The sequence below is a fragment of the Hyaena hyaena genome, unplaced genomic scaffold, assembly GCF_003009895.1.
Source record: "Hyaena hyaena isolate Hyena2069 unplaced genomic scaffold, ASM300989v1 scaffold_256, whole genome shotgun sequence".
NCBI classification, from domain to species: domain Eukaryota; kingdom Metazoa; phylum Chordata; class Mammalia; order Carnivora; family Hyaenidae; genus Hyaena; species Hyaena hyaena.
This window is the reverse complement of record NW_024080885.1, coordinates 1,324,959-1,342,252: the sequence shown is the minus strand read 5'-3', so window position 1 is coordinate 1,342,252 and position 17,294 is coordinate 1,324,959. Positions and strand designations below refer to the sequence as shown.

At 39.0% G+C, this 17,294-nt stretch overlaps 3 gene segments (V, D, J or C); all 3 read left to right on the top strand.

Annotated features, from left to right (window-relative positions):
* The first annotated feature begins 541 nt into the window (after positions 1-541).
* LOC120240472 lies at positions 542-1,266 on the top strand. The segment is given in 2 exon segments: positions 542-714; positions 838-1,266. Coding segments are annotated over 2 exon segments (441 nt in total).
* Positions 1,267-5,234: 3,968 nt separating this feature from the next.
* On the top strand, positions 5,235-6,403 carry LOC120240429. The segment is given in 3 exon segments: positions 5,235-5,284; positions 5,855-5,931; positions 6,069-6,403. Coding segments are annotated over 3 exon segments (462 nt in total).
* Positions 6,404-12,449: 6,046 nt separating this feature from the next.
* On the top strand, positions 12,450-15,235 carry LOC120240471. The segment is given in 3 exon segments: positions 12,450-12,686; positions 12,796-13,142; positions 14,991-15,235. Coding segments are annotated over 3 exon segments (588 nt in total).
* Positions 15,236-17,294: the final 2,059 nt, after the last annotated feature.

Genomic DNA, 17,294 nt, shown 5'->3' with positions numbered 1-17,294 from the left:
ACTCCTCCACTCGTGCTCTGTCTCCCTCTCTCAAAAACAGATAAACATTAAAAAAATTAAAAAAAAAAAAAGAATAGCTCCATTGCTTCTACATGAAAGCTCTAATGCATTCTGAAGTCTGATAGATTTGCTATATAATCAGTTTCTCTGTAAATTACTCCCCTATTTTACAGGCCCTATTATTCATAGAGACAAGAATTAATATCACTGACTACAGAAGGCAATATATTATATGTTAGGGGAGAAAGAAAATCTGGTCAGTGAAAATTTTTGATGTATCTCTAAATAGAAGGAAAGCACAGATTAGCCTTGGGGGTGGTCTGGATCCTCTGTCCTGTGTCTGGACTCCAGAGGGTGCTATTGCACAAATTAGACATCTCTCTTTTTGTTGAAGTTCAGCACCTTCCCCTGAGCTCCTTCTGCCTGAAGCTAGGGGGCTGAAGCCCGCTGTCTGAGTTCTTTGAGGTTAAGACAAGTGAGATATTCAGAGGGCAGAAACTACTTAAGATCATCTAAGCAGTTCTTGTATTTTTACCTAAACAAGGGACTTACCTAATTCAACCTTACTCACATCTCCTATTTCTAAGAGCTGGGTTCCACAGCTGCTTTCCTGCTTGCTCAGGGAAGATCTTCTAGAAAGAAGCCTGCAGTGTCTCCAGTGCTCAGCCATGCTCATGTTGCTCATCTGGGTATTGGGGATGCTTTTTTCCCTGAGTAAGTAATATCCTATTATGGTCCTTCCTTCTACAGAAATAATTTTTCTTATTCAAATTTAGTAGAAATACTTTTCATAGCCAAGTCTGCACTGCTTTCACTAATACAGTATTGATTTTGCAGGAGGCACCGGAGCCCAGTCAGTGACCCAGCTTGATGCCCACGTCACTGTCTCTGAAAAAGCCCGTCTGGAGCTGAGGTGTAACTACTCCTATGGGGCAACTCCTAATCTCTTCTGGTACGTGCAGTACCCCAACCAAGGACTCCAGCTTCTGGTCAAGTACTTTTCAGGGCCACCAAATGCCCTGATTCAAGGCATCCAAGGTTTTGAGGCTGAATTTAGGAAGAATGAAACCTCCTTCCACCTGAGGAAACACTCAGCCCATTGGAGCGACGTGGCCAAGTACTTCTGTGCTGCGAGTGACACAGTGCCTGGGGCCCCAGGGGGAGCTGAGCACAAACCTCTTGAGGCACTAAGGAGGCTAAGTGCATCTGAAAGGTTTTGGACTCTGACCTAGTGGGACACACAGGACAGAGGTGCTCAGGGACTGGCTGGGCAAGTGTGGGGCGCATCTGCCCCAACAGGTTGGATATGAATGTTAGGACCCAGCATGGCGGAGCATTTTACTTTTCATTCATGATTGTCTCTTTCAATAAACTTAACAAAGCAAACTCCTTTCGTAGACATATTTCCTTCTTACACACTTGGTAATTTTGTAAAGTTGCCTTCCCAACTTGACAATTTTAAGATCATTTTCTTGGAATCTTTCTTCCTGGATCCACTCTGTGCTGGTATTTCCCCTCATTTTGAGGTGCCCATCTAGGAGGGAGGAGATGGTTGGGGTGGTGAGTAGCAAGGAATATGGTATAGCCACAGAGATTTTTAGCAACTTACCCGGAATGTTGCAGAAAGAATGGTGAATAAGGCATATGTTTTTTTAGTATTTCTTCAAGGACTATTAAGGATGCAAGAGACAATCTAGATACCAAATTCTACTTATTTTAAAGTTAAGGTAGTTTCTTTTTATCAATTATAACAACAGATTTCCATTCTTTGATATCTTAAATTCTCCAAACCTATATCAGAAACCTTCACAATTGGTGGGATAGTAACTTTGGCTAATTTTCTGACAGATGAGGTCATTGTTTTCTTTTTTTACTCTTGTTCTATTTTCAAATGAATTTACTGTTAGAATGTTAAAAATTGGTTCTTACTGTTTGGGATTTGAAGAGGAGGAAGAAATTTTCCTTGGTCCAATATTCTTCCAACTGGATGGAGAATTAAATTTACATGTGACATTAACAGGAGAAAAAAAAACCCAGAATTCTATTACTTGCCTATGGACACCTAATAATGAAATTGAAATCTAAAGAAATGATCAAAGCAGACAACATTTAGAGTTTTTAGCAAATAGACAATAAATCTGAGAGGAATTGATAGGACAAGAAAAACTTAACTTTGGGAGCTTCAGTTAGTAAGGAATTCTAAACTCACTGTGAGGTTTTTTAAATAATGACTTAAGACTTTCATGTAATAATAGAAGATAGTGTATTTATTGTTAGTTTAACTCCTGCTTTTCCTGTGTGGTGGTTCTTTTCATGTTCAGCCCCACCATTTTGGAAAAAAAAAAGATAAAAATTCTTTATGAAATGTTACAGTGGTCATACTCCACATTCAGCTTCTATCTGATCTAATTACTGCAGAGCTCTGATTACAGAACACAGTTCAGCTAGTGCTTCTAGGTTTAGATAAAGACTTAGTTAACAGAAGCGCTGCCTGTATGCTGCCCACCAGCATCTCCCTCATCCCTTTACTTTTATTTTTTTAAGTTTATTTATTTATTTTGAAAGAGTGAATGAAAGAGCATGAGCAGGGAAGAGACAGAAAGAGAGAGGGAGAGAGAGAATCCCAAACATGCTCTGTGCTATCTGTATGAAGTCTCATGTAGGACTCAATCCTATGAATCATCAGATCCTGACCTGAGCTGAAATCAAGACTCGGTCACTTAACTGACTGAGCCACCCAGGTGCCCCTTCCTTATCCCTTTATAATACACTTCCCCATTTTACTGAGGAGAAACCCAAACTACATTTCCCACAATCCTTTTCTTTCATCAACTAGTTTAAGTTTAGTATTTGAGAAGCATTTCTGCGATATTAGGAAAGTGGAAGAGAAGGAGAAGACTTTATTCTTCTGTATTGGCTGTGTAGGCAGGCAGTTCAGATTACAGGTCGAGGTTCTGTTTGACTTCTGGGTTTCTTTCTGAGAATCACTCACTTTGGTGTTGCAGGCAGCTGGATTCATTATACCTCAGAGTTTCTTTCATATATTTATTTTTAAAGTTTTATTTGTTGAAGTAATCTCTCTACCCAATGTGGGGCTTGAACTCATGACCGCGATATCAAGAGCTACATGCTCTTCTGACTGAGCTGGCCAGGTGCCCCTTTACTTCAGAGTTTCAAGTCATCAGTCTTTGCCATCTTGTTTTGTCAGATCTTCCAGTGTCTGCTTGTCTAATTCCCTATATTACATTTCTTTCTACTTAAAATATTTGGACTTGTTTCTGTTTTCCTGACTGACTTTTGACTAATGGATTTGGGTTAATCTAAGTCCCTTAAGCAGAGCTTGTGAGCTCTTGAAGTCAGGATATCCGAATAAAATCTGTTATTAACTAGTAGTAAACTTTAAGCAATTTTTGTTATTGATCACAGTTCTGACACATTCCACTCAAATCTGCTCCAATTCCTCTATGGCATTCCTCTACTTATGAATTCATAGTATGGATGATAGATTCCCTCATTTTGCAACACAACAAAAGCAAGGGGCAAGGTTGACTTGAATAGGTGAAGAAAATCATGGAAGCTGGGACTGTTTGCAGGTTATTTCTACTTGGGCCCCAGCTGGAGTAGGGTAGAGGCATGGATGAGACCAAGGGCGAGGGACAAAGGAGGAAGATACTGCTTGCTCACAGAGATTTGACACAAGGTAGATGGGAAAAGGAAGAGAGAGAGGTAGTTATGAACTGAAACAATATCCGAGGCAATATCGGGACCTAAATTTTCTATCCAAGTCTGAAGCTTGTTACTATGTATAGCTTGAATCAGGAACATGAAGCTGCCTTGTCTGAATTCATGGAGTGGAAGTTTTCCAGGAAACACACTGAAAAAGGCTTCCATTTCAAAGATAAATATTAACAGGACTTGACAGATAGAAGGCACCCTTTTCTCTAAGTTTGTACTGTGAACATCTGAAATTTTTTGTTCTGAGTTGAATGGGCAAGAATAGTGAGAGTAAGCAGTGATTGTTTTTACTGCTGTGACATCGGTACTACCATGAAAAGAGACCGGCTTTAAAATTCTGTGAAGAATGGAGGTGTTTTCTCATGCTGACCCCAGAAATGCTTCACAGAGACCTCAAATGTCCTCTTAGTTCAGGGTTCCTAAAGGTTATGTTATAAAGTTGTTTGATATTGGCTCCATCACAAACCACCTGAGATTTTTAACTTCCCAAATCTAACTTCTAGAGATTATGCTTTTTTAAGCAGAGAGGTCTCCAAATCTGTATTTTTTAAGTTGACGACCAACTACCTGTTTATTTTTAAAGTTTATTTATTTTTGAGAGAGAGAGACACACACAGAGAGAGAGAGAATCCCGAGCAGGCTCCACACTGTCAACATGGAGTCCAATGAGTGGTTCAAAGTCACGAACCATGAGCATGACCTTAGCTGAAATCAAGAGTTGGCTGCTTAACTGACTGTGCCCCTCAGGAGCCTCCCAACTAACTCTTATTTACAAAAGAGTTTCACTATTGCTATAAAATGTTTCTGTATATCATCAGACATGTCCCTACCAACTCCGGAAGCTGAGATTGAGCTCATTGTTTTGTCTTCTGAGGCAAATCTATATTATCTGACTATCCTATCCTGTGGTAAAAGCTATTTTGTTGAATTTACACAGATCATATTGGCCAATAATGTTGGCAGATGGACATATGCAGAGAGCATGTTTGAGGCAAAATTTCCACTTAAAGTTTAGTATCAGAGCATTTCTTCTGAGGCACACAGGCCAATTAGGTTATCTGAGAATCCTTAAAATCCTAAGGAAGAAGAAAATAATGCCAGGTAACTTTATGCAGATTCAATAGCTTTAATGATTATATTTCTCTAATACAAAGTTACATATTTTTTACTTTTTAATATATATAAACATAAAATTTACATTTTCCTTTTGAGAGCTTTTATTATATTATGTTTCTCATAATTGATGTCTTACATGTGAGGCAATATCATAATTCAAGTAGCAGGAATTGTTCATTTATCTGTGCACTTAAGAAATTTGTTGGCCACCTGCTAAGTGTCCAACATTATTCTAAGTGTGGGATTAGAGTAGTGAAAAAAAGTTTAAGTTTCTGCCATCCAAAATCATCTATTAATGACTGAAGATGTATTATTGACATTCCTCTGATTTTATCCTAAAAGTTACCTAAATAATATTTCAGTATATCACTAAGAGGCCCAAAATGGCTAAAAAGGAAAAAAGTAAAATCGAATTCTCCTTGGAAACGTCACAGTATGGAGCTTCCATATTAGGCAGTAGGCTGGGGAAAAACAGATTTATGATAAAAAGCAACTATTCTTTAGATTTACAAAGGACCATCTTGACAGCTAATAGGTGTCATAAAAATAGAGCCAGAGGTAAAGATAGAAGAGGAGATAGATAGAAAATAGAGAGGAGGGGTGCCTGGGTGGCTTAGTCGGTTGAGCGTCCGACTTTCGCTTAGGTCATGATCTCGCGGTTTGTGGGTTCGAGCCCCGCGTCAGGCTCTGTGCTGACTGCCAGCTCAGAGCCTGGAGCCTGTTTCAGAGTCTGTGACTCCCTCTCTCTCTGACCCTCCCCTGCTCACGCTGTCTCTCTCTCTCTCTCCTAGAAACAAATAAAATATATATATAAAAAAAAAGAGAGAAGAGAACAAGTTCAGAGGTTAACACTGCTCTGAGTTTATTACTTTGCCCACAAGGGGGTGCATCACACACACACACACACACACACACACACACACACACACACACGCTTCCTGCTTATATTCTGAGCTCACACTCATCCTTCTCCGTGACCTTAACTTTTTCTCCCACTAAGCAGTCAAGACACAAGGACACTGGAGATCCTAAGAACGAGCTCTTCTCCAGGATCCGTGCTTGTGTTATCGTTGATGTTTGGTAGGCAAAATGGCACATAAAGCCTAAAAGTTTTTGTTCTATTATATTGGTGTCATCTTCAACTACAATTTTCTCTAAGAGGTAGAACCCAGATCATGCCTGAGGTGACCAGAACTACTGTTTTGTTTCCATTCCAGGAGGAAGCAAGGGAGACTCAGTGAACCAGACGGAAGGCCAAATGATCCTCTCAGAGAGGGCTTCTCTGATTGTGAACTGCTTTTGTGAACCCACAGAGTACTCTGCCCTTTTCCAGTATGTCCAGTATCCCGGACAAGGGCCACAGCTCCTCCTGAAGGCTATGAAAGCCAACGAGAAGGGAAGCAGCAAAGGTTTTGAAGCCACCTACCGCAAAGAGCCAAACTCTTTCCACTTGAAGAAGTCCTCAGTGCAAGCGTCAGATTCGGCCATGTACTACTGTGCCCTGAGTGACACAATGACAGGGACTGCAGGGGGAGCTGAGCACAAACTCTGAGCAGAACAAGGGCCCAGATGCTGAGCGTCTGAGCTTATGATCCACTCTGGTTCAGGAAACAGGAGGAGTCTACCGTGTTGTCACTCTCGGTTCACCCCAGGGGCTCTTGTTGGTGTGACAGTCATCGAAATCAACTCTGAGAACACAGTGGAAAAACGAGAAGTGAACATGCTTTCAATGGTGAAAGCCAAACCCAACCCACCATAGTTCCTCTATCATTGCTGAAATTTGCATAAAACTAAGATGAATGTAATGATCTATGTGTTCATCCTTCCATGAAATTCTAGCTCCCCAACCTTATTCCAGGTCATCCAGGGAAACATTATATTTAAAGACACACCTGTAACAGATGAGGTTGCAAATGCGTAATGTCTCCCTGACAAACGGGGGCAAGAAAGAATGATTTCTAGAGAAACTAGAGCCCAAGAAACAATAGATTCTTAAAGGAAGAAAGAAATATAAGGAAGAAAGGAGGAACGGAGCATCCTACATATGACCCCACATGTGAAAAGAGAAGTTGCAACATTTCTTTCATTATCTTTTCAGAGAATTCACATGGCAGATGTAGACTGATGTTCTCCATGCACATAAAGTCAAATTTCTATATTTGTTGCAATTGGAATAGTGCCTGCACCATAGTAGAGCCTCTTCAAATATTTGTTAAATTAACAACTGAGTAGGAAAACCCATTACTGCTACTACAAAAAAGCTACTGATTTTTTTCATTAATCAAATCTATTCAACAAAGAATAATACATAGAGCAGACAAAATCTGCTGCCCTCTGTAATAGACCATATATCCTATTAAAAGGCTGATTCCATATTACTGTTATTCTATGTCCTTTATGTGCGTCATATCATTTCTCTAAAAACTTGTTATATCTATAACTATGCTCATTGTGTACGTGAGGATCCTGAGGCACAAAGAATTTAAGTCACTTACCCATAATCACAAAGATTGTTAGGAGCAAAACCAGAACTCAAATGCCTCGTAAGCATGTGTCGTAAGATTTAATATAGAATACTTATGTACTCTCTCTATATGTATATATATTCATATATAGAGTAGATCACTCTATATTATATACTGATGTACAAAGATCACATTGCCAATTGTAAGGAGGAGATTGAACAAGAACTTAATCAGAAGTTTTGAGCAATCGTAGATCTGGCTGAAGAAGGTCTTTTTGGCTTTTCTCCTCACACATGCAACATGACTCTTTGAGTAGATATAATGTATGTAGTAGGGACAAGTCTGGTCTCTGATGAGCCCGGTAGCACGCTGGAGTCTCCTTTTCACGTGGCAGAAAAGGATGGAGGGTAGAGAAGCTAGATTTGGAGGCAGCCTTGGGCAGTGTACTTGACAGAGAAAGGATGGAGATGCATCTGAACACCTCCTGGGTATTGGCCTCATTATTGTTGCAAAATAGTGGAGAGTTTTGATGAGTTTAATACAAAACAGTCTAGGACACATTTTCCTCAGGATTTGGGACATTGGGGTAGGAAGAAGGAGGAAAACAGTTATTTTTTTCCTTTTAAAAAAAATTTATTGGGGCACCTGAGTGGCTCAGTTGGTTAAGCGTCCAACTTCAGCTCAGGTCATGATCCCACTGTTCGTGAGTTCGAGTCTGCTTCAGATTCTGTGTTTCCCTCTCTCTCTGACCCTCACCTGCTCACGCTGCCTCTCTCTCTCTCTCTCAGAAATAAATAAAACATTTAAAAAACACATTTATAAAACATTTTTAAATTTAAATTCTACTTAGTTAACATATAGTGCCATATTGGTCTCAGGAGTAGCACTCAGTGATTCATCAGTTAAATACAACACCCAGTGGTCATCACAAGTGCTCTCCCAGAGTTATTTTTTAGTTCATCGGGATTCATGTTGGGTATTGCAGAAGGAATGTGAATTGGTAAGCGTAAAGGCTGGATGCCAATCTCTTAGATATGGCTAATCTATAATCGAAGTACAAAAAACTGTACATATTTGAAGTGTATAATTTGATCAGTTTCAACATATGTATATACCACAATCAAGGTAATGAACCTTTCCATCATCCCAAATGGGTGTCCCTCCCTCTACCTGTGACCTCAGGAAATCATCTTCTCTCTTTTGCTGTGCATTACTTTGCATAGATTTAGGTACTGCATGCATACTATTTTATTATTGTTTTTCTGTTTTGTTTTTCCTGATCTATCTTTATTTTTTAATTCTCTTTCCCATTTTTTCCTGATTATTTTGGATTACTTGAATACTTTCTAATATTCCATTTTATGTATTGACTCTTGGCTATATCTGTTTGCATTTTTTGAGTGTGGTTCTAGAGATTACAATGTATATACCTATTATTAAGAGACTACTGAGAGTTAACATATTGTTTCATGTAAAATGTTAAAATCTTGCACTATATAGCTCTTAACCCACCAGTCCTGAAGTCTGTTATAGTTGTTTATATTTATCACATTTATACACATTGAAAACCTTACCCCTGAATGTTATAATTTTTGCTTGAAATAGTTGTATGCATTTTAAAACTTAAAGAAAAAGAAGTCTGTGTTTTTTGGTTGTTCTTCAGCTGAAACCATCTTTATTTCATCTTTATTTCGGAAAGGTTTTTCCACTGGATCCTTAATTTTGTGTTGATAGGTGTTGCTGTTCTGTGCTTTAAAGATGCTGTTTCACTGCCTCCATGTTTTGTGATGAGAAATCCATGGTCATTAAAATAATTGCTCCCCAATATAATGTATAATGTCTTGTTTTCTTTTCTAGCTCAATATATATATACTTATGCATAAAGACTGAATGACTAGTCTTAGATACAGCATTTGCCTTTTGCTAATCTGTAACTGAAGTTTAATAAACTGCACATATTTGAAGTGTATATATAATATATATATTCTCTAGCCAATATGTTTATATGTATGTTATTTTGCATATATTATATATTATATTATTATATAATTTTTTATTGTTAATAGTTCAGTTATGATGTGTTTAAGTGCAATTTTCTTCGGTTTTATCCTGTTCAGGGTTTGCTAAGATTCTTGAATTTTTATACTTATGCCTTCATAAAATTTGGCAAGTTTTTGGCCATTCTCTTTTCAAGTATGTTTTCTGCTCTAATCTTTCTCTCCTGTCCTTCTGGGGCTCTACAAAAATATATTTGAGACTCTTTGATGTTGATGCATAGGTCTCTAGGGTTGCATCCATCTTTTGTTGTAATTTTTTTTTCTTGTTCTTAACTTTTGATTAGGGTTTCTTGACTTTGGAACTATTAACATTTTGGGTCAAATAATTTTTGTGGGAGGAGACTGTCCTGTGAATTGTAGGATTTTAGAAATACACCTAGCCTCCACCCACTAGGGGCCACTAGCACTCTACCCCCACAAATTGTGGCAACCAGAAGTGTGCCCAGATTTATGAAATGTCTCCTTCAGGAGGAAGAGTAATCCTTTGTTGGTAATCACTGAGTTCGATCATTTCTATTGATCTGTTTTCAAGTTCACTTACTCTTTTATCTGTTCTCTTTATTCTGTTATTGAGCCCTACTGTGGGATTTTATTTCATGTATTGTATTTTCCAGTCTTAAAATTTCCATTTGCTTCTTTTTGTCATTTCTCTTTCTTTGTTGAGAATACCTATCTTATCATTCATTTCAAATGGGCTTCTTTTTGCTTCAGGGAATACAGTTTAAAAAGTTGCTTTCACTTCTTAGTCTACTAGTTCCAGCATCTTAGCCCATCTTGACATTTACAATTGTAGATTATCTTTCACTCAGATATTGGTCAATGTTTCTGGTTCCTTGTATGCTGAATAATTTTGGAATGCACCTTTTTTAAACACTTTTTTTAAATTTAAAATTTAGTTAGTTACCATACAGTCAATATTGGTTTCAGGAGTAGAATTCAGTTATTCATCACTTACATACAACACCTAATGCTCATTGCAAGTGCCCTCATTAAATACCCATCACCTATTTAGCACATCCCCTACCCACCTCCCTCTGTCAACCCTCTGTGTTCTATCCTTAAGAGTCTCTTGTGGTTTGTTTTCCTCTCTTCTTTTCTTCTCCTCCCATATGTTCATCTGTTTCTTAAATACCACATATGAGTGAAATCATATAGTATTTGTCTTTCTCTGATGGACTTATTTCACTTATCATAATACATTCTAGTTCCATCCACGTCATTACAAACGACAAGATTTCATTCTTTTTTATGGCTAAGCAATATTCCATTTATATCTCTATATCTATATCTATCTATGTCACCTATAACTGCCACATCTTCCTTATCCACTCATCAGATGATGGACATTTGGACTCTTTCCATAATTTCGTTATTGTTGATAATGCTGCTGTAAACACTGGGGTGTATGTGCGCGCCCCCCCACCCCAAATCAGCATTTTTGTATTCTTTGGATAAATTCCTAGTAGTGCAATTGCTGGGTCATAGGGTACTTCGATTTTTAATTTTTGAGGAACCTCCATGCTGTTCTCCAGAGTGGCTATACCAGTTTGCATTCCCACCAACAGTGCAAAAGTGTATACCTTTCTCTGTATCCTAGTCAACATCTGCTGTCCTCTGAGTTGTTCATTTTAGCCATCTGACAGATGTGAAGTAGTGTCTCATGGTGGTTTTGGTTTCTATTTCTCTGATGATGAGTGATGTTGAGCACCTTTTCATGTGTCTGTTAGCCATCTGGATGTCTTCTTTTTAAATTTTTTAATGTTTTATTTATTTTTGAGAGAGAGATAGGGACATCGTGAGCAGGGGAGGGGCAGAGAGAGAGGGAGGCACAGAATCTGAAGCAGGCTCCAGGCTCTGAGCTAGCTGTCAGCATAAAGCCTGACACGGGGCTCAAACCCACGAACCGTGAGATCATGACCTGAGCCGAAGTCGGACACTTAACTGAATGAGTTACCCAGGTGCCCCCATCTGGATGTCTTCTTTGGAAAAGTGTCTGTTCATGTCTTTGGCCCATTTCTTAACTGGGTTATTTGGGTTTTGGGTGTTAAGTTTCATAAGTTCTTTAGATTTTGGATACTAACCCTTTATCAGATATATTGTTTGCAAATATCTTCTTCCATTCCGTAGGCTGTCTTTTAGTTTTGTTGATTGTTTCCTTTGCTGTGCAGAAGGTTTTTATCTTGATGAATCCCAATAGTTCATGTTTGCTTTTGTCTCCCTTGCCTTTGGCCATGTGTCTAGTAAGAAGTTGCTGTGGCTGAGGTCAAAGAGGTTGCTGCCTGTATTCTTTAAGATTTTGATAGTTTTGTGTCTCACATTTAGGTCTTTCCTCCATTATGAATTTATTTTTTTGTGTGGTGTAATAAAGTGGTCTATTTCATTCTTATGCATGTTGCCATTCAGTTTTCCCACCACCATATGTTGAAGAGACTGTCTTTTTTTCCATTGGATATTCTTTCCTGCTTTGTCAAAGATGAGTTGACCGTATAGTTGTGAGTCCATTTCTAGGTTTTCTATTGTGTTCCATTGATCTGCATGTTTGTTTTTGTACCAATACCAATACCAAGATGCCTTGGTGCTACAGCTTTGTAATACAGCTTGAAATCCCAAATTGTGATGACTCCAGTTTTGTTTTTCTTTTTCAGGATTGCTTTGGGGTCTTTCGTGGTTCCATACAAATTTCAGGATTGTTTGTTCCATCTCTGTGAAAAATGCTGGCAGTTTTTTGATAAGGGTTGAATGCATATTAAATATTTAAATGTTGGGTTGTAACTTGAGCTCTGAGTCTGATATTTTTTAAAAACTGATTATTCAGTGAAATTATTTGTTAGTTTACTTTTATACGAACACCTCATTTCTAAGAGACTCTAGGAAGAATACACCATCATAGGCTTGGGAAGGAAGAAATAAATTGTGTGGAAGTTTTCATACCTCCGAAAACAAAAGGAACATACGAATTAGTTCTTGGAGGGGCCTTCAGGGGACGATGCTGCACAAACTAGAGATCTTGTTGCTCCACATCATCTGCTCAGCCCCTCCCCCTTGCAGCTGGCTCAGCTCTTTGCAGGCAGAGACAGCGACAAGAATCGTTTGTCAGAAAGCTCCAGGCTCATCTCCGGAGCTTTTACATTTTTATCTCAGCAAGGAGCCTGTCCAACTTTACTTTCTCCATCCCTCTTATATCCGAGGGCTTGGTTTCCTCAGCCAATTTCCTGTCTGCTCAGGGGAGATTTTCCTGAAAAGAGCCCACAGCCTTTCTACTGGTCAGCCATGTTCCTGTTGCTCATCTCAACACTGGGGATATTTGCCCTGCGTGAGTAAAATTTTGTATTAGTCTATAGTTCTACAGATTCTGACCTGAAATACTGACTTTTCATTGTGAAGTGTGCACTGTTTTCACTGATAGAACACTGATTTTGCAGGAGACACCAGAGCTCAGTCAGTGACCCAGCCTGATGTCCATGTCACTGTCTCTGAAGGAGCCCGTCTGGAGCTGAGGTGCAACTATTCCTCTAGTGTAAGTCCTTATCTCTTCTGGTACATGCAGCACCCCAGCCAAGGACTCCAGCTTCTCCTCAAGCACTTTTCAGGGTCATTAGACACCCTGGTTCAAGGCATCAAAGATTTCGAGGCTGAATTTAGGAAGAATGAAAAGTCCTTCCACCTGAAGAAACTAGCAGTCCAATGGAACGATGCAGCCAAGTACTTCTGTGCTGTGAGTGACACAGTGCCTGGGACTGCAGGGGGAGCTGAGCACAAACCACCCATGGTAAGGGAGTTTTTGGAGACTGATAGCTTCTTCCTGTGGTATTATTGAAGATCTTTTGCTGTATGATGACAAATGAGGCAAATAGAGCTGAGCATACCCAGATATTTCTACATAATTCTACAGCTCCATGTCTGATAAACTTAATTTAACAGGCTTTTGCTCTTCATAGAAACAACATGAATATAAATACTATTATAGAATGATGGAGAAGATAGTGTTCTGATCATGTAATAATCAGATGCTCAAAGACTGGCCTTGAGGTTGACTGCCTAAGGGGCTAACTATATGAGTCTTCATTTATCATTTTATCTCTCAACCAATTCAGAAAACAAAACAAGACCTCTTCATGTTCTTTCCCTGAAAAGTTTGCCTCCTTGTTTCTTTCGTCATTCACAGATCATTTTCTTGGAACTCCCCGCCCCCTACATCTCACTATGCTGGTCAGAATGTGTCAGAATACTTTCTGAGTGTCAGTTCCTTTATTTAAAAGGGATTCTGGAAAATTATTGTTCAGCTGTTGGAGATTGATTAGAACCATGAAAGGCTTAAAACCCTGTCATGGTCATGTTAGTTTTGAGATCTATTTAAAAAATAATGCAGGAAGATGAAGGGATCAATCCATTAGTGTTTATCCAAAGATTTTGTCTCACTGGTAAAAGTAGCCCCCTATTCCTTTGGCTTATTTATTTATTTATTTAATATAATTTTATTTTTTTATTTTTGAAAGAGAGAGAGAGCACAAGCAAGGAAGGGGCTGAGAGAGAGGGAGAGAAAGAATCTTAAGCAGACTCTGCACTGTCAGTGCACAGCCAGACATGAGGCTTGATCCCACAAATTGTGAAATCATGACTTGAGTGGAAAACAAGAGTTAGATACTCTACCGACTAAGCCATCCAGACACCTCAACTTTTGTAAGTTAAATTCTACAAATCTACACCAGAAAGATGTGGATATAATCTCTTTTGCTGCTTCCAGCAATGGACCATTATTTTCTCCATTCTTTCACCCTTTCCTTGTTTGATTTCACTGTTGGAATATTAGAGAGTGATTCTTTATTTAAAACTTTTAATTAATTCCTTTTTAATGATTTTTAAAATATTTATTTATTTTTGAGAGAGAGACAGAGCATGAGCAGGGGACAGAGAGAGAGGGAGACACAGCAGGCTTCAGGCTCTGAGCTGTCAGCACAGAGTCCAATGTGGGGCTCAAACTCATGAACTGTGAGATCATGGCCTGAACTGAAGTCAGTCACTTAACTGACTGAGCCACCCAGCTTCCCCTAGAGATTGATTCTTATATGTTAACATCATTATAATTAATTATATAGTAAGTTTAGCAATGCCAAACTCTGCTAGAAATATTGATAAGAATTGCAGAAAGACTAGGGGTTCCTTGACCCAGTATAAACTATAACCCAGTATAAACCTGTTTTGAGTGGAATGGAAAGAATTGTGTAAGAAGCTTTTATGGCCCTTGTTCTTGAAACCTTGGAGATAACAAATATACTGAAGAAAGGGGAGAAGGAGAAAGAGGGAGGTTTCTAGGTGCTTCTTGGCTTACTCTATCATGTATAGAAAGGTAAGTGCCCAGGAGCTCTCAAAATATATAGAGAGTAAGTAGATCATCACCAAGATACATTTGGAGATCAACAGTAATTTTTAGGACATGGTGATATGGTTATATTTAAAAAATGTGTTTGAGTGATTGCTGGAAGGCCATAAGGAATGTAAATGGAGGTATTAGAGACATAAGCTCTGGAATAAGAAATGTATATTCCTTTAATGTCTTTCTCTTTTCCTCCATCCCTTTTTATTTTTGGACTATAATCTCTTCTACCTCTATTTTCAGGTGACTCACTGTCGTCTGCTCAACCACATTGCCTGCAGGGACTATGGTGGGCACTTTATGCACATTAGTGTGAGAAGGAGAACTACCAATTTCTTTGATTCTGAACTCAAGCTGAGTGTGAAAAAATGGGTTTTACACCAAGGACCCCAAGCAGTTGGGAGATCATACCCCCACCTCCCAAACCTTAACTTTGCCTGAGAAATCCAAGTAGCCTGACTTCCTCCCTCCTTCCCTTTCTTCCTTAATAAGGAAGTTTGTTACTTATTTATATGATTGTATATGTTTTTATGAGGAAATTTCTACAATAAAGATTTATATTAAGAATAAAGTTATTGAGCTATTTTATCAATCAAACTAATAATTCTGACTTTTCATGTAATTAACCAGTCTTACCACATACCTCACGACTTGGAAGCGGTTGGCCTAATTGAAAGACAGACTATCTGACTAAAGACTGAGTTACAATGCCAATTGGAAGAAACACCTGAATGGATGGGTGTGTCTTTGTTAAATAAAATTCAGCATGTGCATCAAATCAGAGAAGTTTGTGATACTCTAAGTGTTATTGTCTTTCATTTAGCCAGAATCCATGGGTCTTGGAATCAAAAGGTAGAGGTGGGAGTGGCTCCTCTCATTATTATAGCTAATAACCCAGTATCAGACTTTAATATTCCCATCTTTATGCTGTGTAGATTTGGAGATCTTAGTCTTAAGGGAAGAATTCTTCTGCCAGGAGACAAAAAAATCACTCTACTCAATGGATGATAAAAGTAACTCCTGGACATTTTGGTTTCAACCACTGAACCAACATAAAGAAAAGTATCTATTGGTTGAAGTGGTTGATCCTGATTAATAAGAAGATAATGTGTTGCTTCTACACAATAAAAGCAAGAATACAATGTTTGGAGCCTCTTAGTACTTTCATGCTCAATGGTGAAGTTTAATGGAAAACTACAGCCACCCAAACCAAATTGGCTGAGGGCAGGGGAAATATAGAGTAGGGACTGATGAAGGAAACAATAGATGTCAATTATATCCTTGTGATTAATTACAGAAGCAAAGTTGTAGAACATTTAAAAATTGAAGTATAATGAACATGTAACGTTATATTAATTTCATATGTACAACATACAGATTCGACAATTCTTTTTTTTTTTTAATATTTTTATTTTATTTCTAGGATAGAGAGAGACAGCGTGAACAGGAGAGGGTCAGAGAGAGAGGGAGACACAGACTCTGAAACAGGCTCCAGGCTCTGAGCTGGCAGTCAGCACAGAGCCCGACGCGGGGCTCGAACCCACGAACCGTGAGATCGTGACCTAAGCGAAAGTCGGACGCTTAACCGACTAAGCCACCCAGGCGCCCCACAGATTTGACAATTCTATAGATCATTCAAAGCTCACGATGTTGGGGCACCTGGGTGGCTCAGTCGGTTAAGCGTCCGACTTCAGCTCAGGTCATGATCTCATGGACTGGGTTTGAGCCCTGCGTCGGGCTCTGTGCTGACAGCTCAGATCCTGGAGCCTGCCTCAGATTCTGCATCTCCCTCTCTCTCTCTGCCCCTCCTCCACTCACACTCTGTCTTTCTCTTTCAAAAGTAAATAAACATTAAAAAAAAAAAAGCTCACCATGTTAAGTGTAGCCAAAGTCATAGTATTTTGCATATTTTGTTTTTGCTTGTTGAATATCCATGCTTACTTGTATGTGCTAAATCTTTCCTTCTACTCTCTTTCCCATTTTCATTTTATATACAAGTTATTGGAAATTAACTTTACATTTTAGCATATAAGTAACAGGAGATTTTAGAGAGGCTCTGAATCTGAGGAGTTATTAATAACCTCAGTGATGGCACAATCGTATCCAGGCATCTCCTCATTTTGGGAGAAGGGTGAGAAGTTTTTCACTTGCTAAGAAGGATAGCAGTATCTTGAAGGAGGTAAAAATATTGAGTTCTTTAGTTGTTACAGGTGTTTCAAATATGTGTAGAAGGTTACATACGAAGCCGAGTAGTCAAAGGGGTGGGATCGATTTATTGACTCTCAGCTCCAATTCATCTTTTGCTTGCTCTTAAAAATAGATGTGGGCCCTTCAAATATTTTCTTCGCCAGTTGGCACAACGTTAAATGTTTTCAGTAGGGAGAAGAAAGGGATTTGCCTCCTGGGCTCTGTGTTCCCTCTGGCAAGCTCCTGCAGCCCGGTGGAGTCTCCAGGGATCAGCTCACGCAGTCACCCGCACCGGCTCCCTGCAGGGCAGTGTTCAGCAGCGCCCAGAGGACAGTGTCTTCCCTTAGCACCCCCATTTTT